Source organism: Prionailurus bengalensis, chromosome C1, assembly GCF_016509475.1.
Source record: "Prionailurus bengalensis isolate Pbe53 chromosome C1, Fcat_Pben_1.1_paternal_pri, whole genome shotgun sequence".
Taxonomy (NCBI): domain Eukaryota; kingdom Metazoa; phylum Chordata; class Mammalia; order Carnivora; family Felidae; genus Prionailurus; species Prionailurus bengalensis.
In genome coordinates this window covers 32,966,815-32,989,294 of record NC_057345.1, presented here as the reverse complement: position 1 = coordinate 32,989,294, position 22,480 = coordinate 32,966,815, and the positions used below count along the sequence as shown (strand labels likewise).

The 22,480-nt window shown below is 36.6% G+C and overlaps 1 protein-coding gene across 4 annotated transcripts in view; it reads left to right on the top strand.

The window, feature by feature from the left end:
* FOXJ3 (forkhead box J3) overlaps nt 1–22,480 on the top strand; it is a 150,037-nt gene that overhangs the window by 55,878 nt on the left and 71,679 nt on the right. For 3 of the 4 annotated variants that reach the window (XM_043574600.1, XM_043574602.1, XM_043574601.1), the window contains exon 4: nt 8,539–8,613. In XM_043574600.1, the coding sequence (XP_043430535.1) occupies nt 8,539–8,613 (75 nt within the window). Of the gene's footprint in view, nt 1–8,538; nt 8,614–18,848; nt 19,256–22,480 lie in introns of those variants that run through there. The other variant, XM_043574603.1, reaches the window with a different exon arrangement.

Here is a 22,480-nt window from a genome sequence, read left to right as displayed (position 1 = left end):
TTTATTTTTAAAAGTTATTTATTTATTTATTTTGAGAGAGAAGACATGAGCAGGGAGGGACAGAGAGAGAGAGACAGAGAGAGAGAGACAGAGAGAAAGAGAAAGAATCTCAAGCAGGCTCTGCACTGCCAGCGTAGAGCCTGACGCGGGGCTCAAACTCATGAACTGTGAGGTCATAACCTGAGCCCAAGTCAGATGCTTAACAGACTGAGCCATCCAGGCATCCCTCATGATTATTCTTTAAAAAAAGTCTTTTCCACCTAGCTTTAGGTGCTTAGAACTTGTCATGATTGCTTCTAATTTTATTTTTGTAAACACAGAAATAGTGTAAGTAAACATTGCAAATGGAGACAAATGGAAACTGGTTTATCTTCTCCTTTTCTCAGGTCCTATTTCTGTTTTCATATTTTACAGTTTGCTGTCCTTAGATTTGTTTTGCACACTCCTACAGTGTGCTGCTCACTATTTCTTCTATCACCCAGAGGACAAATGTTGCCATGGTCATTTAAAAGAATTCAAATAAAATTTTAATATTTAGGTAAAATTCCTTTTCACTTATGCCAGAGTATTGAAGGGAGATTACAATATTAAAAATAACTCTTTGGGACACCTGGGTGGCTCAGTGGATTAAGTGTCCAACTTTGGCTCAGGTCATGATCTCGAGGTTTGTGAGTTTGAGCCCTGCGTCGGGCTCCGTGCTGACAGCTCAGAGCCTGGAACCTGTTTCAGATTCTGTGTCTCCCTCTCTCTCTGCCCCTCCCCCCCGCAATGCTCTGTCTCTTTCTCCCTCTCAAAAATAAATAAACATTAAAAAAAAAATAACTCTTTGAATATTCCAGAAGAATTTAAAAAACACTCTTTAGGTTTCTATAATGGAATAATTATGTAATCTGAACTAGAGGAAAAGGAATTACAATTTTTGTGCTATTCACTTTACTAAAGAAAATTAGCCTATTAACTTACTGGAGTTTAGGGTACAGAAAGAAAAATACAAAAGAATGTTATATATATGTGGGGGTATATTGTGCTACTTTTTATGTGTGTGGGGGGGAGAAAAATACATATTTGCTTATTGTTACAAAAAGAAACTTAGGAATAATAAACTAGAAATGTAGTGAACATAGTTAACCATGGAGGATGGATGGAACTCAGGTAGAAGGGTTATAGACAAGAATAAGACTTCAAGTATATCTTTTTATTTAGTTCTAAGCCATGTAAGTGTTTTACACATCTAAAAAATATTACATATAATCAAACAGGATGGAAAAAGGAAACCTTGGAACTGAATATGAGCAGAAACAAATAAGCTGTACATCATATCAAATGGATAAAATAATCACACACAAAAAATTCAAAAAACTTAAAGAGCATTCTATTATTTTCATGGGATACGTACTAAGGTTGAAAAGAATTGCAAAGAAATTATGACCTTTACTTAATGGATTTGTCTAGTGGTTTTTCACTAGAGGCTGTCTCTACCTCCAGTAACCCCGAGAAAAGAAGTTGGGAAGTTGGGAACAATTCTGAAACTATTTTATGTGCATAGTAGGGTAGAAAAAATGAGTACATATTTTGATGTTGTGGGGGAACCAAGATTCTCACAGTGGGGGAAAAAAAGATACAGGTAGGAATGTGGTAGTTAATTTGAATTGGAGGTTCCCATTTAAACTCAAGTTTAAAGTAAAAATCACTTAGAATGTTTAAAAAAATTTTTTTTTCAATGTTTACTTTTGAGAGAGAGAGAGATAGAGTGCAAGCAGGGGAGGGGCAGAGAGAGAGAGGGAGACACAGAATCTGAAGCAGTCTCTCCAGCCTCCCAGCTCTCAGCAGAGCCCCATGAGGGGCTTGAACTCGCAAACGTGAGATGTGACCTTAGGCAAAGTCAGACGCCTAACGAACTGAGCCACCCGGGCGCCCTGAATGTTTTTAAAATTTAGGGTGGCTCAGTTGGTTAAGTGTCCCACTCTTGATTTGGGCTCAGTTCATGATCTCATGGTTTGTCAGTTGGAGCCCCACGTAGGGCTCTGTGCTGACAGCAGCCTGCTTAGGATTCCTCTCCCTCCCCCTTCAAAATAAATAAACTTAAATTTTTTTTTTTTAATGTTTTTAAATTTTAGATTCCTGGGTCACAACTCCAGAGATTTTGAATTAGTCATCTTGGATGGAGCCTAGGAATCTGCATTAAAATTCATCTTAATTCTAGTGCAGGTAGACAGTACTTTTGAGAAACCACGCTTGGGGCTTGGATTTTCAAACCCAAGCAATATGCCTTGGTTAATTGTTTAACCTGGGCCATTTTTCTCCACATTAACTTAGACCATTTAAATTATACCTACCTCTCTACTCTCCCAACTTCTTTTCTTGTGATTATTAGAGGTAAGGTCTGCCCAGGTTTTATGAAATAATCTCTCTCTTTTTTAATTTTAAAAAATGTTTTATTTATTTTTGAGAGAGGGAGAGAGAGAGAATGAGTGGGGGAGGGGCAGAGAGAGAGGGAGACATCAAATTCAAAGCAGGCTTCAGGCTCCAGCACAGAGCCCGATGTGGGGCTTGAACTCATGAACTACGATATCAAACTGACTGAGCCACCAGGTCCCCCAGTAATCTCTTTTCTTAATTGTGTGTGTCTATATTCTTGTCTTGGCTTTGGTATCTCTCTGGGTATTTTTAGTTTCTCAATATGCTTTTGATATTGTTTTCAAAAGATTTGGGATTACCATATGAAAAGCATTATATTCTAGGTTGTGAGTTGATAGACAAGGTTCCCACCCTTATGGAGCCTACTTACATTTTGGTATAGGATGCAGTATATAGGAAGAAGACATTAAACAAATAATTACAAGTGTGATGAGAAATCCAGAGTGATAAGTTTATTATAATGAGAGCTAACCTGTCAAGAAAAGTCAGAAAGGACTTCCCTAAAGAACTAATGTTGGGACTCCTGGGTGACTCAGTTGATTAAGTGTCCAACTCTTGATCTCAGGGCCGTGAGTTCAAGCCCTGCGTTGGGCCCCACACTGGGTGTGAAGCCTACTTAAAAAAAAAAAAAAGAACTGATGTTTAAGTCAAGAATGAATTGAAAGTTGAGTAGAGTCATTTAAGTGAAGGGGATGGGGTAATACCAGGGACAGTCATCTTTGCAGGGGGAGCAACAAATGGGAAAGCCTAGTAGTGAGAAAGAACATTGGAGAGGATGAGTATGGACAGCAAGGTAGGGAGGTGGGGTCAGATCATGAAGGGCCTTTGGAAGCTTTGTTAAGGATTTTGGATTTTATCCTAAGTGCAGTGGGAAGTCATTGAAAAGTTTTAAGTAATACTGAATTTACCTTATGAAGAGATAACTGCCTCAGGAAGGAGCATGGTGGAGATGGAATAAAGTAGGTAGATCAAAGGTAGACTTAATATCTGGCAACAGATTTGTTTTAGATGGTAAGGAAGAAGGAAGAGTTAAGGATGTTTTACAGCTTTCTGATTGGAGCTGTTATGTGAATAACTGCTTTTAACCTGAGAAGAGAAAACTGGAAGATCACACTGGGGATAAAGATCGAGTTTAATTTTAGACATTCCGAGTTTTAGGTGTTTCTGGAGATGTCCAGTAGATTGTTAAAAATATATGTTAGGAACTCAGGAAACAGGTGTAGTTTTAAGGTCTAGATAGATTGTCACAGATGGTCATCGAAGCCGTGACTGTAGATGATATTTTCGTAGGCAGCAAATGTAGAAATGAAAAAAGGACTTAGAGTAGAGCCTTGATGATTTCCAACATTTAAACTTTCTGTAGAGGAGGAAGCCTCAAGTAGAGATGTGTTCTTCCTCTTTGGCCATTTAGAAAAAACATGACCATCTTGATTTTTTCCCCCCATGTTGAACTTCTTATACCTTTTCCTAAATTTTGTTTTAGTGGCTGCTCTAGCTATTACCACATACATCTTTATCTTATCACAGCCTACCTTCAAGTATACCATTTTATGTATAGCGTAAGAACTTTATAAACCTTATATTTCTAATTCTTTTGACCCATCTTTTGTGCTATCATTGTACATTTTACTTTCACATGTTATAAACCATGTAATTGTTACATTTTCTTTAGACAGTTACATTTTAAAGGTATTATAAATATGAAAAAGTGTTTTTATTTATTTTTTTAAGTTTATTTATTTTGAGAGAGAGGGAACATGAGCAGGGGAGGGGCAGAGAGAGAGAATCCCAAGCAGGTTCCCCACTGTCAGCACAGAGCCTGATGCGGGGCTCAAGGTCACAAACCATGAGATCATGACCTGATGCAAAACCAAGAAGGGGACATCTAACTTACTGAGCCACCCAGGCACCCAATAAGAAAAAGGGTTTTTAAAATTTACCTTCATTTTTACAGTTTCTGGAACTCTTTCTTTTTGAGAGATCCAAGTTTCTATTTGTTATCATACTTCTGCCTGAAGACTTCCTGATAATATTACCAGCCCCCTGGCACTATTCATAATAGATTCTTACAGCTTTTTCTTGTCTGGAAGTCTTTATTTTGCCCTCATTTTTGAGGGATATTTTCACTGCATATGAATAGTTTTTCTTTTAGTATTTAAAGATGTTATTCTGTTGTCTTCTAACTTGCATAGTTTTTTTTTTTTTTTTGTAATTTTTTTTAATGTTTCTTTATTTTTGAGAGAGCGAGCAAGAGCAGGGGAAGGACAGAGAGAGAGGGACACACAGAATCTGAAGCAGGCTCCAGGCTCTGAGCTGTCAACGCAGAGCCCAACACGGCTGAAACTCACGAACACTGAGATCATGACCTGTGCCAAAGTTGGAAGCTTAACCGACTGATCCAGCCAGGCGCCCCTAACTTGCATAGTTTTTGAGAGTTCTGCTACGATTTTTATTTTTATTGCTCTGTACATCATTTTTTTCCTCTTGTTGCCTTCAAGACATTCTCTTCATTTTGGTTTTCACCATTTTGATCTATAATGAATATATGTGTGTGAATTTTTAATTTCTTGGTGATCTCTGAAATTCTTGCATCTGTGATTTGATGTCCTACATGTCTTACAGAGGATTCTTGGCTGTTACTTCTTCACATTTTTCTTCTGCTCCATACTTTTTTTTTCTCCTTCTACGACTCACAATATATATATTATTCCATAGTTCTTGAAATATCTTGTGTGTGTAAGTTTTATGCACATGTGTGACTCAATTTGGATCATTTCTGTTGATGTATCCTCAGGATATCTGAGCCTTTCTCTGATTGTGTCCAGTCTACTGATGAACCCATCTTGGGAATTCTTTATTTTTGATCGTGTTTTTTTATTCATATAATTTACATTTGATATACACACACACACACACACGTATATATAAATATATAATAAATATATACACAGACACACGTGTGTGTGTATTTTATTTTTTTGAGTAGGCTCCATACCTACTGTGGGGCTTGAACTCATGACACTGAGATCAAGAGTCACATGCTGTACCAGCTAAACCAGCAAGGCACCCCTTTACATTTGACTCTTACAATTCCATATTTCTGTAGAAATTTCCCACTTCTTTATGCACGTTACCACTTTTTCTACTTGGCCCTTGAACATATTAGTCATAGTTATTTTAAATTTCCTGTCTGATAGTTCTAACACCTTTCATTTGAGTATTGATGATCTTACCTCATGACAATATGTTTGTTTTTCCTTGCATTTCTAATGTGTCGTATAATTTTTGAGTGCCAGATAATGTGTGTAGAAAAGAGTGGTAGAGATTGAGATAAATGGTATTTATACTTGTAGATGCACAGACTCTTTTTTTTTTTCCTCAGGCCATTTGTATGGGAAATTGAATCGATTTGTCAATAGTTGAGTTTGATTTGGGTTTTGTTGTTGGTATCTTTACCTTCAGTATACATAGATTTTGCATTCCTCTAGCAGTAGGGTTTTACTACCTGTGCTTGGAATGAGGGGCATGGGTGCTGTAGAATTTTGTTTTCCTGCTTTCTCTTGAGCTTTTAGTTGTCTCTGCCTACCTTGCTACAAATGGGGGTCTCTCTCCATGCTCCTGTGCCTCCTCTGTCAATGTGTCGTTAGTGTGTGTTATTCACTGCTAGGCTTGTGGTAGAGGCTGTGCGTTTCCGCTGTCTTGTTTTGTCGCGTTGCGTTGCTTCGCTTCTCTTCTCTTCTCTTCTCTTCTCTTCTCTTCTCTTCTCTTCTCTTCTCTTCTCTTCTCTTCTCTTCCCTTCCCTTCCCTTCCCTTCCCTTCCCTTCTCTTCTCTTCTCTTCTCTTCTCTTCTCTTCTCCTCTTCTCTCGTTTCTTTTCTCGTTTCTTTTCTCGTTTCTTTTCTTTTCTTTTCTTTTCTTTTCTTTTCTTTTCTTTTCTTTTCTTTTCTCGTTTCTCTTCTCGTTTCTCTTCTCGTTTCTCTTCTCTTCTCTTCTCTTCTCTTCTCTTCTCTTCTCTTCTCTTCTCTTCTCTTCTCTTTTCTTTTCTTTTCTTTTCTTTTCTTTTCTTTTCTTTTCTTTTCTTTTCTTTTCTTTTCTTTTCTTTTCTTTTCAGTAATACCTGTGCCCAATGTGGGGCTTAATCTGCTGGCCTTAAGATCAAGTCACATGCTCTACCCACTGAGCCAGCCAGGCGCCCTTCTGTTTTCTTGATTCAGCCTCAGTCTTACTCAGGCCCTTGGACTTAGGTGGGGCTTCTTCACTGTTTCTTTCCTTCATTCTAGCCTGTATCTGTAGTTGCTTTTGATGTAGGGTCCTGGACCTAAGGTAGTTCTGACAGTTGTCCCAGAGATAAAAGTGTTTTTGCTTCTATCTTTCCTCTACCAGCCAGCGGTAGATCTTTGCTTGTGTCTTGAGAAGGGTTTTTGTTTCTGTTCTCTCAAAAGCTATCTTTGCCAGAGTCCTGTGAGAAGTTTTGCTGTTCTTACCTCACAGTTAAGGCTTTGGCTTTGTGAAATCTGTCAAACGTGGTAGGACTTTGTTTTCCACTTAGAGCTATTACTTCCTGCCTATGCCACTAGGGAGACTTTCTTTGTTCTCCTTTCCTATCCCCGTTCTTTTTTTGTGAGCATATAGTAAAGGAGAAGAGCTTGAAGAGTGAGTGGGAACTTCCCTTATATTTGGGGCCCTTGGTACTCTAAACTGACACACTAGCCCTTGGCCTTTCAAATTTTAGCTAGCTTCTTACATGCTTGGATGGTGGCTGCCTCTTTCTCCTATACTCTGCCAAAAGGTGAGACAACTTGTCCCTTTTCTCTTTGGGCTTGTCCTCAGGAATTCAATTTGTTGGTCTGCCTTGTAGCTTTAGCTCCCCAGTGTGGCTCAAAAATAGGGTTTTATTTTCACTTACCCAAGCAGAGGTGGAACTCCCATTCATAAGTTTTCAATTGATGTTTTGATAAGATAGGCTTGAATTTATGTTCTATGGTCATGTTTTAAAAACTTTTTTAATGCCAGTATTACCCTGTGAGAGGGGAATTTTCATATAGGCATTATTATTAGTGTTCTGAATTTTATGTTAAAAAATAAAATAGACATTATGCCAAAATATGCCTCCTAAAATTCTAAGTAGTGGCTAAATGCAGTTGGAGTCCCTCTCTACCAAATACCTGGCCATTGTGGAACAAAATTTATGGAATGGATTTGGAGCATTTCATTAAAAAGAAATGGCCTTTGGTTATTTTCTATAAAAATTATGGCACAGTCCTACTTATTCATGAAAAGATTTCCTATTTCACAGATTCTTCAGGTCTTCAAGTGCATTTTCCTGTCATCCAAGATGGTTATTCTTTCTTGCCGCACTGAGGAATGTAGGTGTTCTTGGTAGCCCTCTGTAGCCAGTGTCTTCTCATGTAGTAATCTTCTCATTGTAGTAAGAACCTAATTGGCATTTATACACTCATTTTGTAATGGCACAGTGGAATTTTTTTCAGCGTTGATAATTTGAAACTTGGAAAGGTTAACGATTTTTTTCTTTTAATGTTTATTTTTGAGAGAGAGTGTTGTGTGCACATGTGCATGAGCAGGGGAGGGACAGAAAGAGAGGGAGACCCAGAATCTGAAGCAGGCTCTAAGCTCTGAGCTGTCAGCACAGAGCCCAATGCAGGGCTTGAACTCACAAACCATGAGATCATGATCTGAGCTGAAGATGGACACCTAACCAACTGAGCCCCCCAGGCGCCCCCCAGAAAGATTTAAATCTGAAGCTCATTTAAAAAGCTTATTCTACTTGAAATTGTATTCTATGCATAGAGATATTTAGACTCCTGATTCTGTTGTTGTTGTTTTACTTTTTTTTTTTTTAAGTTTATTCTGAGAGAGACCGCGCAAGTGGGAGAGGGGCAGAGAGGGAGACAGAGAATCCTAAGCAGCCTCTGTGCTGCTAGCGCAGAGCCTAATGCAGGGCTCAAACTCATGAAAGCATGAGATCATGACCTGAGCTGAAACCAAGAGTTGGACGCTTAACCAACTGAGCCAACCAGGCATCTCCTGATTCTGTTTTTAAAGATGGGATTTGGTTTTTTGGATTTCCAATGACCCTGTGTTTTCTCTTCTTTAATTTCAGAACTCCATACGACATAATCTGTCACTGAACAAGTGTTTCCTTAAAGTGCCTCGATCAAAGGATGACCCCGGAAAGGTAGGATTCATTATCTTAAGATAAAATAATTGGATTCTTCATTATATCTGTTATCACGTTTGTATCTGAGTAATGTCTGTTATATATAGAGACACAGAATTGGAATGAGAGCACTCAAGAACATGCCTAGTTCATTGATTAGGAACCTTCCTGATCCTTTTTCACTTCACCCTACCTCATCCCCATTTTAATTGGTAATCTTCAAGGACCAACTAGGCAGAGACAGCATTCTTTTTAAGCAGTCGAAGTTAGCTAGTGTAGAGCTGGTCTTCTGTTAAAGTTTAGTACTTCTAATCTTGTTTCTCTTTGGTTATTAAGTACTGTATATTAATTTAAATTTGGTTTTTGAACTGCTTGTCAGGAACCACAGTTTGTTATTTATTGCATGTAGGAGGTAGATTTGGTAGATCTTGACACCACATAGAAGTAATTCTTACCCTGAAATAAAATTGTATGTTCCTTGTTTTCTTAGTTGCTGTTTTTTCCTTTGCGTTCCGTTCATATCCTGCCACCAGTACACTTTTAGTATTTTATCTACAGAGACTTCTCCTCTTTTTGGTTTTAGTAGTCATATTAACTGCAGTGTTCCCTGAACTTGGTACTAGTTAATTGGCTTCTAAACCTCAGAGTACTCTGTTAGACCATAATTTCATTGTCATGATAAATTATTAGATTAGGACTTTGAGAGAGTGTATCTGTTGGCAAACATGCATTGTTGTTTGGCTGGAACCAGCCGGTGTTTTAAGCTAACCATCCCTGGAAGAATGTTTCTAAAATTTTAGTAAGCCTGGTTATGTTACCACCCTGCTTAAAAGTACTCCCCGTGTCTTGGAGATGTTTCCCTGTGTTGTCAAATACCCTTTATGTTTTTCCTTGATCTGCCTTTCTAGCTATGATTCTCGTTCAAGACCCACTGTGAGGAACTACTTAAAGTTTCTCATGCCTTTCATATGATCTTCTCTTGCTGCACAAACTCTCTTTCTCTGCTTACCTGGCCTACTCCTTGGGTCTTTTAAGATTGAGCTACAGCATTACTTCTCTGAAGCTTTTCATTTCCATTACTTCAGCTGAGTTTGTTGTTCCCTCTTGATTTCCTATTACTTTGTCATCATTGCAGTAGCTTCTGACTGTTCGATTCTTGGGTTTACTACCTACAATGTATAGTAACTTTCACAAAGTAGCCAGTGCTGTCTTTCAGAAATGTTAAGCTAATCACATGTTTTCTGTGTTTAAAATCTTCATTGTTTATCTACTGTCCTTAGGTTAAAGTCTAAACTTATGAGGGTAGGGAATCATGTATATTGTTCACTTTTTAGCTCCAGTTGCTTGGACAGTAGCTGGTGGCACTGAGGGAGGACACACTCTTGTTGAATGAATGAATGTATTGTATCCTCTTCTAGATGGTTAATTTCTTGAGGTTAGAGATGGAGAGTTACTCATTTTCACTACAAAGCAGGCACTCTTAAAAAATGGATGTTTTCTATAGCACCTTCTGTGACCTGCCCCATTAAGTTGGTTCTCAGTAAGATTGAATAAATTATTACTATAGTTATTTGGTCCAATTTATTATTTGTGTTCATAATTCTCCAAGGTTTTGTTTCTTTTCTTTAAAGCAGGCTTATTTGTAAAAAAACAATAATAATGAATTGTAACTTTTTATATTTGCTTCATTACAATTTTGGGGGGCAGTGAGTATATATGAATCTCAATGAAAATGTTCTTAAGAGTTTAGAGATTATTTTATTAGAGTTCTTTGAGGGCACTAATTGGATTTTATAAATATTTGGTTCAGATTTAATTTTTACATGAGGTTTAAATCATTAAAAAAATAAACCAACACACCTGAGTGCTTTACTATATTATGTACTAAGTCTTAACCAGTTGGAGATCTATTTTAAAAAGCTTGTGCTGTCAGGTTTTCTTTTGTGCAGAACCTAAAACTTTTCTCCACCTTTAATTAAATAGTGTCATGGATAAGGCAGATGTAGAAAACATATGTTACTCTTCAACTATTCTTTTTGAATCAGAATTGTCTTAACATGCAACCAAAACAAAATGCAGAAATAAATAGAATCCTGAGAAGTTAATAACAGATTTCAACTTTTACCATTAGTCTCCAGTTTTAAAGTTTGTTTTAATCAAAATGCATCATTGTTATCATTGATTTGGGTCACAATAGTAAATACCATACATTTAATCTTATAAAGTACAGTATATTAATAATAGATACATTTTTTTTCCAGTCTCAAGGTGAGATTTAAATACCCATTGTTCTTATTTATTTTGGTCAGAAGTAAATGTTGTAAATCTCATCTTATAAAATTTATATGAATCAAATCATTTTAATTTTTGATATCAAAATATGATTTTTGTTTAAAAATCCCATTGCCTAAAAAACATTTTGAAAAACTTCAGATCTAGCCCATTTGATAGAAGAGGAAACTCAGGTCAGTAAACGAAGGATGACTTGTCCAGGTTTAGTGTGGAATTAGAGCCCAGTTGGCCAGACTTACTTGCAGTCACAGTAACCCAACTACAGACCAACTGAAGGGACTAAACATCTACAGGACGAGCTGGAGCCTGGTTCTACCACGAATGTCTCTTTACATCCCTTAGTTCCGCTAACTTCTCGGATGGCTTCTTTTTTCATCCCAGTTAATGGCAGAGATGACCATCAGCAGCTTCTGGCTTCTGTTCTCCTAGTTTATTCTGGCTTCTGTTCTACTAGTTTACTAACCCTTAGCAGAAGGGGGGTGTTTGGTGTCCTCCCCCACCGAGTTACCTGGAATATAGCAAACATCTTTAGAATGCCTGCTGAGCAAGCAGAACATACCTGGTTTCTTGGTTCCTTGTTTCTTAGACTAATGCTTTTTCTGCTGTACCAATCTTCCTTGAGAGGGAGACCAAAATGTTAGTTAAGTTTTGGTACTTATGAATTGTTTTTTCTTTTTGTATTACAGTGTTTCCTGGCATTTGAGGAGCTTTTCCAAAACCACCCTCACCACAGTGGGAGAAAACCATTGAGCCAAGGTGGGGTGGGAGTAGTTTTCGGTCTTGGGTATGGGGTGGACTTTAACCCCTTAGGATTTTACTAGCTGCTGCCATGACTCACATTGGGTCCAAGAGGTAGAGGTAGAAGTAGTGTGTCCAGCGTCTTTTTCCCTCTATTTTCATTTGTATGGCTTCCTGTTCAGTGGATTACCGGAGAGATATGAAGGCCGACCTAAACTTGGAAGAGTGTTGATGAATTACAGATATTTTTATATGACTATTTATTCCTGATTCACTTCTTCATTTTCTAGAAATCTTTGTCATAAAAGCCCTTAGAATTTGAATCTCTCCCATGTACATTAATGGGCAGACATTGATTTTCCTATGTTCCCTTAAACTAATTTCAAATAGCCACATTATACTTTCTTTAAAAAGAAACACAAAATGAAATTACATTTTGCAGCCATAACTTTGTCTTTTGTGGGACAGATTTCTATTTTCTCTCCCCCAACCCCCTTTAAAGTTTATTGATTTATCTTGAGAGAGACAGAGCAAGTGGGGGAGGGGCAGAGAGAGAATTTCAAGTAGGCTCCATGCTGTCAGTGCAGAGTCTGATGTGGGGCTCGAACTCTCATGTATGGTAAGATCATGACCTGAGCCGAAACCAGGGGTGGGACACTTAACCGACTGAGCCACCCAGGTGCCCCTCTTTTCCCTTGATTACAACCATGTTTCTGTATGTTTTAGTCCATCTCCATTTTTTAAAAAATTATTTCTGCCTTTTATCTCTTCTCTTTTCATTAGCTTTATTTTCTGTATTTTTGTCTGTTTTTTTAATCTAATTTTTGTTGTTGTTAAAGTCTTCTTATCCTGCCTTTTATTCACACATGCCTCTTAATTAACTTAAAGGAAGGTAAATATTTTCACATTATGGGAAAACAGAGCCTATCAGCTAAATTTAGTTAAAAAAAAATGTCTTTCTTTGCTTTCTACCTTCATCATTTCTCAATCCTTTTCCCTCTTCTCCAACTCAGAAAAATGGTACTTTGATTTTAAAGGAAATGAAAGATAATAGGAAGTGGTTTCAATAATTGCATAATTAATTAGCAATAGTAAGTTCTAATAGAACTGAGGTGATAGCTAAGAATACCCCGTGAAGGCCACCTGTCTGTTCTGTTCTGGGAAAGATAACTTCAGTGAATTCATAGTAAGAAGAGCTTTCTGGAGCTGGTGGAGGTGATGCTTTTTCTTGCCCGGGGATGGGAAAGTTGTAAAGGCTTCGTGGCCGTGAATATCGGAGTCTCCTGGTTTGTGAGGAAACAACAAACTCAGCTGCTAGAAAATGAACTTTTGGAAGTTCTGAGACTAATTTTTTTCTATTCTTGTCCTCTGTCATGATATGGAGACCATAGCTTAGTTGACTGATCTCTTGTTTTCAAAGGGTATTCTTTTTTTGGCCTTATTAGTATTGTGTTGTATTTATTTATAAATTGTCTCTTATTTGTTGGTATCCTGTTTTGGTCACTTTATTTGTTAAAAGATGTAGAAAAAAATGGAGAGGTTTGAAAGTACATAAGATACAACATTAAGTGATTTAACAGTGTTGTAGCAATCACAGGTGTGTACCGTAAAGAAGGAAGATACGAGTGTAATTTTAATACTAATCTTAAAGTAGGTGTATGATTTTTGTGAAGAAGTAGTTAACTTCTTATCTTTGTCTTTGTGTAAAACCAAACAGGAAATAGGCTTTAAAGACAAAAGCAAGAGTTTGGTTAGACAAAAATAAGGTCATCTTATTTATTTGAAAAAAAACACTGGTAGGGTTCCAAGGGATGTTTTAGAGTTTGCCACTTCTGAAGCATTTTAAGGATAGATGAAATTCTTAATCTTTGTGATTTTAACTCATGGTAGGTAAGAGCCCCACTTGAAGGCTGAGAACAGGACATGATCAAGTTGAGCTGAGGGACGAGTGAGAACAAAGTTGGGATAGAATCAGGAGTTAAGGGAATTAATGTAAGTACAGTAGTCACTGACCCCTTATCTGCAGGGGATATATTCCAAGACCCCCAGTGGATGCCTGAAACCATGGATAGTACAGAGGCTATATACTATGTCTTTTTCCTATACATACATACCTATGATAACATTTAATTTACAAATTAGGCACAGTGAGAGATTAACAATAATAAATAATGGTAAAATATTAACAATTTTTATAATATACTGTGATAAAAATTATGTGAATGTCATGCCCCCCACAAATATCTTATTATTATCTATTCCCCCTTGTTCTTGTGATGATTGTGAGATGATAAAATGCCTGCCTGCCTGATGGGATGAAGAGAGGTGAATGATGTAGGTATTGTGGTATGTCGCACTGAGCTACTCTTGTCCTTCTGACGATGTTAGAAGGAGGGTCATCTGCTTCTGGACCATAGTTGTGACAAACTGCAGAATGTGAAACTGGGGATAGGGGAGGGACTAGTGTACTCTTATGAGGTCCAAGAATGACAAAAAGGATTGGTACCATGAGTGCATTTTAAGGCAAAGGTGGATTATGAATGTAAGACCGTTCATTAGACAAACCATGATTAGAAAGCCCAGAGTGAGCACAGGCATTTGAAGAGGTTTGAAAGATTGAGTGAAGTAAGAGATATGAGGGTCATATTCAGAGAGAGAGAGAGAGAGAGAGAGAGAGAGAGAGAGAGAGAGAGAGAGAGAGAGCGCATTGCAGAAATCGACAGAAGTGCTGCCATAGAGCCTTGACAGTATACTTAGGGCAGTTTAGAGTGGCCTTTTATTTGCACCATACCATATTCTCTCTTCTCTTTTTAAGGGTGGAAGGTAACATTTTGTTGTTGCTGGCCTCCTGTTTTCTTTTCCGTATCTAAACTACTTTAAAAAATAGTATTTTGCCAACAAATTAATTTAAAAAATTATATATGGTAAAATTTACTTTTTGGTGTATAATTCTAGATGTTTTGACAAATGGATACAATTTAACCAACACTATCATCAAGCTGTGGAATATTATTGTCCGTTGGTAGTCAGCCCTTTCCTCCACTCCCGGGTCACTATTGATCTGTTTTCTGTCCCTGTAATTTTGCCTTTTCCAGAAGTTCATATAAGTGAGACTCATAAAGTAGGTAGCCTTTTGAGTCTGGCTTCTTTCACTTAGCATTATGCATTTGAGTTCCATCTATGTTGTTGTATTAGCAGTTCATTCTGTTTTATTGTATATATTCCATTGTTTAGATTTACCACATTTAATCACCATTTGAAGAACATGTGGGTTGTTGCCAGCCATAATTTCATTTGACCATCAAATTCTTTTCTTTTAGGCTTAGACTCAATAATTTATTTGGCAAATACTAAGATACAGGACAATGTTGAATTAATCTAAACTAATAACCTGTAATAGTCATACTAAACTGCTTTGTGGGTTATATTAAATATAGGTGAGCATTCTGTCTCTTGCAAATCAGTTGTGATACAGTAAACTTTATTTATTTCCAGCTTAAAAAGTTAATTTCCAAAAGGACTAAGGGCACTGATGATTTAAAAACAAGATATGGCCAACTATTAATCACTTACTAGAGCATATTATTTTTAAGTATCCTTAACATTTAAGGTATACTATAATTGATATGCTAATTATATATTTTTAATTCAGTGATTAGGGGTAAATTCCTTAACAGTCTTTCCTGAGCAACACTTAGCTTAATTTGATAATCAATATATTTAAAAGTAATAAAAACCTTCACTTGTTCAGCAAGAGTATTCCAGGGAACTGAGCTGGCATCAGGATAATTTTTGTCCATACATTCATTTAGCCAACTAGCCAGCCACGCTGCCTGCCTTTGAGTGCCTCTTGTGTATTCGACTGCTTATAGTCTGTTTTTGTGGTCTGAGTAGAATGACTGTTTAACTTCTGGTCCAAACTAGAGATTGCTAAGAATGAAAGGGGGCACTATTTGTAATTATGCTTAGGAAACAGGTGTAAACCAAGACAAACTGGGAAGTATGTTCACTCTGTATGGTACATGCAACTGCTGTACTGTGGAACTATGGGCAGTTACCAGGCAGTTACCAGCATCCTAAGATGTTGGAAGGTAAACAAAACAAAACAAAACAAAATTTTTAAACTGATTTGCAAATCTAAACTGGGAGAGAAATAAAACATTGAGACAAAATATAAAGTATAAAGCCAAAGAAGTCAGGGACAAAAAGCATCCAGTATTGTGTCTGAGGCTCTTGATGATGTGCATTGAGAGATGAGGATGAGCAGAGAATAGTCTGTGATGATTCACTTTACCAGCGAACCATGTATATACTTGGCAGTAGGGTTCGTTAAAACCTAAAATTCACAGATTTAGCCATTTGGAATGGTTAGCAATTTATGATAGGGACTGTTTTCCCCAGGAGTATGAAATAAATAGTAACTTCTTATGTTTATATTTAATCAGATAATGGCATTAAAAAATATTTTATTAAAAAAATTTTTTTTAATGTTTACATATTTCTGAGAGAGAGAGAGACACACACACACAGAGAGAGAGAGAGACAGAGCATGAGCAGGGGAGGAGCAGAGAGAGAGGGAGACACAGAATCCGAAGCAGGTTCCAGGCTCTGAGCTGTCAACACGGAACTCGACACAGGGTTCAAGCGCCCAACCTACTGAGCCACCCAGGCACCCCAAAAAGATTTTTTTTTTTTAAGTGATCTCTACACCTAACTTGGGACTCGAACTCACAACCCTGAGATCAAGAGTTGCACGCTTTTCCAAGTGAGCCAGCCAGGTACCCCATGTGGGATATCTTGAAGTTGGCAGTTGATTGTTTTTGGAAGATGTGTTCAAAGCTGTGATCTTTGGGATTTTGCACACTAAGACATTGCAGTTTTCTCCCTCAGGAGGACATTAACCTGCTGTACCAGAATTGTTGACATGAATTAATAACAATTCTACATCTGTATACTACTTTACAGATTAGGGAGTTACTTACAGGTATTATCTCAATCTTTACAATAAACCCCAGTTTTAGATGGTGATCTTTAAGCCCATGGTAGAGTTTTCCATAGAAGATTAGTTTTTGTAAGTGTCACATAATGGAACTTCACGTAGATGAAATCATTCAGTATACAGTTGATCCTTGAAAACACAGATCCACTTATACATGGAATTTTTCAAGAAATAAAGTACTTTAAGTGTATTTTGTTTTTCTTACATTTGTTTTAAACATTGTTTTCCTCTAGCTTACTCTATTGTAAGAATATAGCGTATAATACATATAACACAAAATGTGTTAATTAACTGTTTATGTTATCAGTAAGCCTTCTTCTGGTCAACAGTAGGCTATTAGTTAAGGTATGGGAGAGTCAAAAGTTAAATTTTGATGAACATGCCCCAAAGCATGTTCTCAGGGCAACTGTATTTTCTGTTTATGTCTGACTTCTTTCAGTAATGTCTGTGATGCTATTGCATATGTCAGTTTTTGTTTATTATTGCTAAGTAGTATTCCATTTATTCATGGATCTGTTGATGGACATTTGGGTAGTTTTCATTTTGGGACTATTAAGAACAGGCTACTAAGAAATTCTTGTACAAGTTTTCTGTGGACATGTGCCTTCATTTCTGTAGGATAATACAGTATTTCTGTGTCAAAGGGCAGGTGGAAGAGTAACTTTATAAGAAACTGCCAAATCCTTTTCTGTAGTAGTTGTGTATTTTAAATTCCCAATAGCAGTGCATGAGAATTTCAGATGCTCCACATCCTGGTCAACAGGTGGTGTCAGCTATCTCTTTAGTTTAGCCATGTTGGGGGGTATGAGGTGGTATCTTGTTATGGTTTTATTTTGAATTTTTTCATGTTGAGCATCTTTCCATGTGCCTACAGGTCATTTGTATATTCTCTCTTCTCAAGGTTCCTTTAAAGTCTTTTGCCCTTTTTTTTTCTTTTTAAAATTTGGTTGTCATTATTACTGAGCTGTAGGAGGGTTTTGTTGTTTTTTAATGTATTCTGGATACGTTTTTTCTTAGGTTTAAATTTTGTAAATATTTTTTCAGACTGGTTTGCCTTTGTTTTTATAATAGTGTCTTAAAACGAGTAGACATTTTGGCTTTTGATGAAGTCTAATTTACCAATTTTTAATTTAATGATTAGTGACTTTTGCGTTGAGGAAATCAGCCAAGGCCATAATGATATTATCCTCTATTTTCTTCTGTAGATCTTACATTTTTTTAATTTTAATTTTAATTTTTTAAATTTTATAAAGTAATCTCTATGCCCAGCGTGGGACTTGAACTCAGGACTCTGAGATCAAGATTTGCCTGCTCTACTGACTGAGCCAGCCAGGCACCCCAGATTTTATGGTTTTAGAGTTAACTTTTAGGTCTGTAACTCATTTGAAATTAATATTTGTGTATGATATGTTTAATCTTCCTGTTGATTTGTCTTTTATCTTTATGAAATGTTCTTAAAATACTCTTTGTTTTGAAGCTTACTTTTTCTTATCCTAATATAACCACTACAGTTTTCTTATGTAGCTTTACGGTATATATTTTCTAGTATTTTCCTGTTGGCCTATACATGCTTTTGTATTTAAAGTATGTCTCTTATAAACAGCATGTAGTTATTGGCTCTTGCCTTTTAAATCCAGTCTAACAATCTCTGCCTTCTAGTTGGGGTGCTTAGTCCATATTTAATATGATTATTCATATGGTTGCAATTTGTTTTTCTTTTGTTTCTTTGTTGCTTCATTTCTGCAACCTTTGGGATTAATCAAATAGTTTAAAGTACTCTCTTTTATCTCCTTTATTGACTTAACTGTGCTCTTTTTATTTTTTGTTAGTCATGCTAGAGCTAAATGTGTAATACTAACTTACCAAAGTCTAGAGGTAATATACCACCTTTCACTTCATATTTCATACTTCATAACGTTTACTACTTAACCTTTTCCCACCCACTTGACAAATCCAATAACCTTAGAACAGTACAGTTCTATTTATTTATCTCTTTCTTTCTTTGTGCTGTCATAGCTTATACTTTTACTTACGACACAAGTCTCACCTTAGTATTGTTTTATTTGCTTTAGATAGCAGTGTTTTAAGGAAATCATGCTGAAGAAAATATTTTCCTAATTATTTACCTTCTCTGATGTTCTTTTCTGTAAATCCAGGTTTCAAGCTGATCTCTTTCCCCTTTAGCCTAATACCATCCTTGGGCATTTTTTATAGTGCGTGTCTGCAGAAAACACATTTTGTTGGCTCTTATTTATCTGAAAAGGTCTTTATTTCATCCTCTGAATACTTTTTCTGGATGTGGAATCTTCAGTTTGCAGGGTTTCCCCCACCTTTCAGAACTTTGAAGATGTTCTGTTGTACTTAGCCTTCCTTATTTCTGGTGAAAAGTCAGGTGTCATTTGTATTTTTATTCCCCTGTACCTGTAGTAGACCCATCTTATCCATGGATTTGCTTTCAGCAGTTTCAGTTACCCGTGGTCAGCTGTGTTCCTGAAGCAGATGATCCTCCTTCTGACGTATCGTCAGAAGGTCAGTGGTAGCCTCATGCTGTGTCACAATGCTTACGTCATTCACCTCACTTCATCTCATCATATAGGCATTTTATCATCTCACATCATCGCAGGAAGAAGGGTGAGTATGGCACAATAAGATATTTTGAGAGAGAGACCACATTCATATAACTTTTATTATAGTATGTTATAATTGTTCTACTTTATTATTATTGTTGTTAATCTTTTATGGTACCTGATTATTATTTTTATTTTTTATTGTGCCTAATTTTTAAATTAAGCTTTATCATCGGTATGTGTGTATAGGAAAAAAAGATAGTATGAATAGGGTTTGATGCTATACAGTTTCAGACATCCGCTGTGGAGGTCTTAGAATGTATTTCCTGTAGATAAGGGGGGCTGTGGTAACGTGCCCCCTTGCTCTCCCCTCTCTGTCTTTTGTGGTTTCCAAGATTTTTCTCTTATTTTTAGATTGAAGGAGTTTGTGCCCCAGTGTAATTTTCTTTGTATTTATTCTGCATGGGATTTGCTTATCTTCTAGAATCTACAAAAAGAGGTTTTCATCTAAATTTGGGATATTTGGGTCATTAGTTTTTTCAAAAAATTAGGGCCCTCTTTTCTTTTCTTCTAGTCCAGTTAAAATACAGACTTAAAGTAAAATAAAATATAGACTGTTTGGGGCACCTGGGTGGCTCAGTCATTTAAGCATCTGACTCTTAATTTCGGCTCAGGTCATGATCTCATGTTTCATAAGTTTGAGCCCCACATGGGGCTCTGCACAGATAGTGCAGAGTCTGTTTGGGATTCTCTCAACTCCTTTCTTTTCTCTGCCCCTCCCCAGAAATGACTGACATCATTTCATAGGTCACTGAGGCTTTATTTTCACTTGTTCTTTTTTCTTTTTATTCCTCATATTAGATCACTTTTACTGATCTATCTTCAGGATTTCTCTTTCACTTTGTCCTATCTGTTAAACATGTCTGGTGAACTTTTTATTCCGGTTACTGGATTTTTAAATCTAGAATTTCCATTGGTCTTTTTTGGGTATGTTCACAGATAATTGGTGAAATTAGTTTAATCAAATGCTTTGATGCTGGACATTAGGGCTTTTTTGTTTGTCCCAGCCAGTTCCTGGACCTGAGACATGCCCAGGAGCTTCTGCTTCATTGTGTTTTTTGTTTTTTTGGTTTTTTTTTTCATTTTTATAGTAAGAAGGTATGTAGTACTGCCCTGATCTGTACAGGGTTTAGGCAGCTCATGAGCCTAGTTTATTCTTTCATCTGATTTCTTACATCTTTGATGTTTTCAGATCCTGGGTTTTTAAAGAGTTGTTTTGTTTTGTTTTTGAGAGAGAGAGAGAGAGAGATCGAGTGAGCATGCACACAAGTTGTGGAGAGGGACAGAGAGTCCCAGGTAGGTTCCACACTCAGAATGGAGCCCAACATGGGTCTTGATCCCACAACCCTGGGGTCATGACCCAAGCCAAAATCAAGAGCTAGACGCTTAACCAACTGAGTCACCCAGGTGCCCCTGGATCCTGGGTTTTTATGTTTAAAACAAAGTTATTACAAGAAATGAGAATTTTAAGAAATAAAGTTATTTTAATGATAAGTTCTATTACTGTGTTACTTCCAACTGGTCTCCTTCCTCTAATCTGTTTCCCTCTGCTCTGTCTTCTGCAATGCTACCTTTAGCTATGATATGCAAGTAAAACCACAAACATGTCTCTATTGCCATATTTTCAACTCCAGCCCCCCACTTCATGCCCCTAAAGTTATATTCAGGCTATACTGCATTATTTTTCTTCCATTTATGATGCACTTTTATATCTTTTTATTTCTGAAGGTATTTTCATATTTTCATTGTGTTTAAAATAGTCTTTTTTTCCATCTTCTTCATCCTTTGGTGGCCAACTGAAATGTCCACATTACTCTGAACAGTGGGTAAGAGTCTTTTTTCTCCCTGTAACAACTTTTCTTCCTTTCTGTTTATTTTCACCTCTCTTCTTGTTATTACCATAGCTCTTTGAGCATGCCACTATTATAGTTCTTGAACGATGGTAGCTATCTGTATTTTTATCTGTTATACTCTGTTGTGAGTTTTTTGTTGACAAGGTTTGGGGATTGGGTCTTTGTACTTGACATCTTCATATCCCCATAGCACCTAGCATTTTATCTGTACATAGTGGCTGTTTAATAAACATTTATCACAAGAATGATATTTATCTTTTCCTAGTTAACCAAGAAGTGGCTGTTGTATGTTTCTTAAGGAAACTTTTCTAATTATGCATTAATTCTCTTGGTATTTTAAATTAAGGATGGTTTTTAGATGTTTAGAAGTTGTCACTTATTTCTTCTTTTACTCTTGATCAGTAAGGCAGCGTCAAGACAATTTATTTCATTTCTCAACATTAATTTACTAATACGAGTTTGAGAGAATCTTTGGAGTTCTTATTCTTCAAGTAGATGAACTGCTTGACTTTCTCTGACATTAATGACTAGTTAGAACTTGTCTCAAAGACTGACATGGTCCAAAGAAATCAAGAGATTTGAGTTCTCTCTGGGCAATACTACTGACTTGGTTTTGTGAAAAGTGACTTTTGACTGTTAAGCATATCACTTTATTAGATTAGAGCTCTTGATTCTTATTTTTTCTTAAATATTTTTTATTGAGATCTAATTCACATGCCATAAGATTTATCGTTTAAAAGCATATGAGTCAATGGTTTTTAGTATATTTGCAAAGTTGTGGGACCATCACCACTATCTAATTTCAGGACGTTTTTATTTTATCACCCCAAAAAGAAACCCTTCAGTAGTCATTAGTAGTCATCCTTCATTCTGCCTTTACTCTCCATCTCTATGGATTTGCCAGTTTGGACATTTTATGTGAATAGACTCATTGTATGTGGCCTTTTGTGTCTGGCTTCTTTCATTTAGCGTAAGATTTTCAGGGTCATCTATATTGAAGCACGTAGCAGTATTTCATCCCTTTTTTGTGCCTAAATCATACTCTGTGATATGTATGAACATATCACAATTATTTATCTGTTCATCAATTGATGGACATTTGGGTTGTTTCTACTTTGGTTATTATGAAAAATGCTGCTATGATCATTTTTGTACAAGCTTTTGTATGAACATAATGTTTTCATTTTTCTACAAATGGGATTGCTGGGTCATATGTTTAATCTTTTGAGGAACTGCCATACTTTTCTGTAGGAACTATATGCCATTTTACATTTTCACAGTTATGAGGCTTCCAGTTTTTTCATACCTTTGCCAACCCTTTTGATTATGCCTTTTTGATTACAGCCATCCCAGTGGGTATGAAGTGGTATCTCATT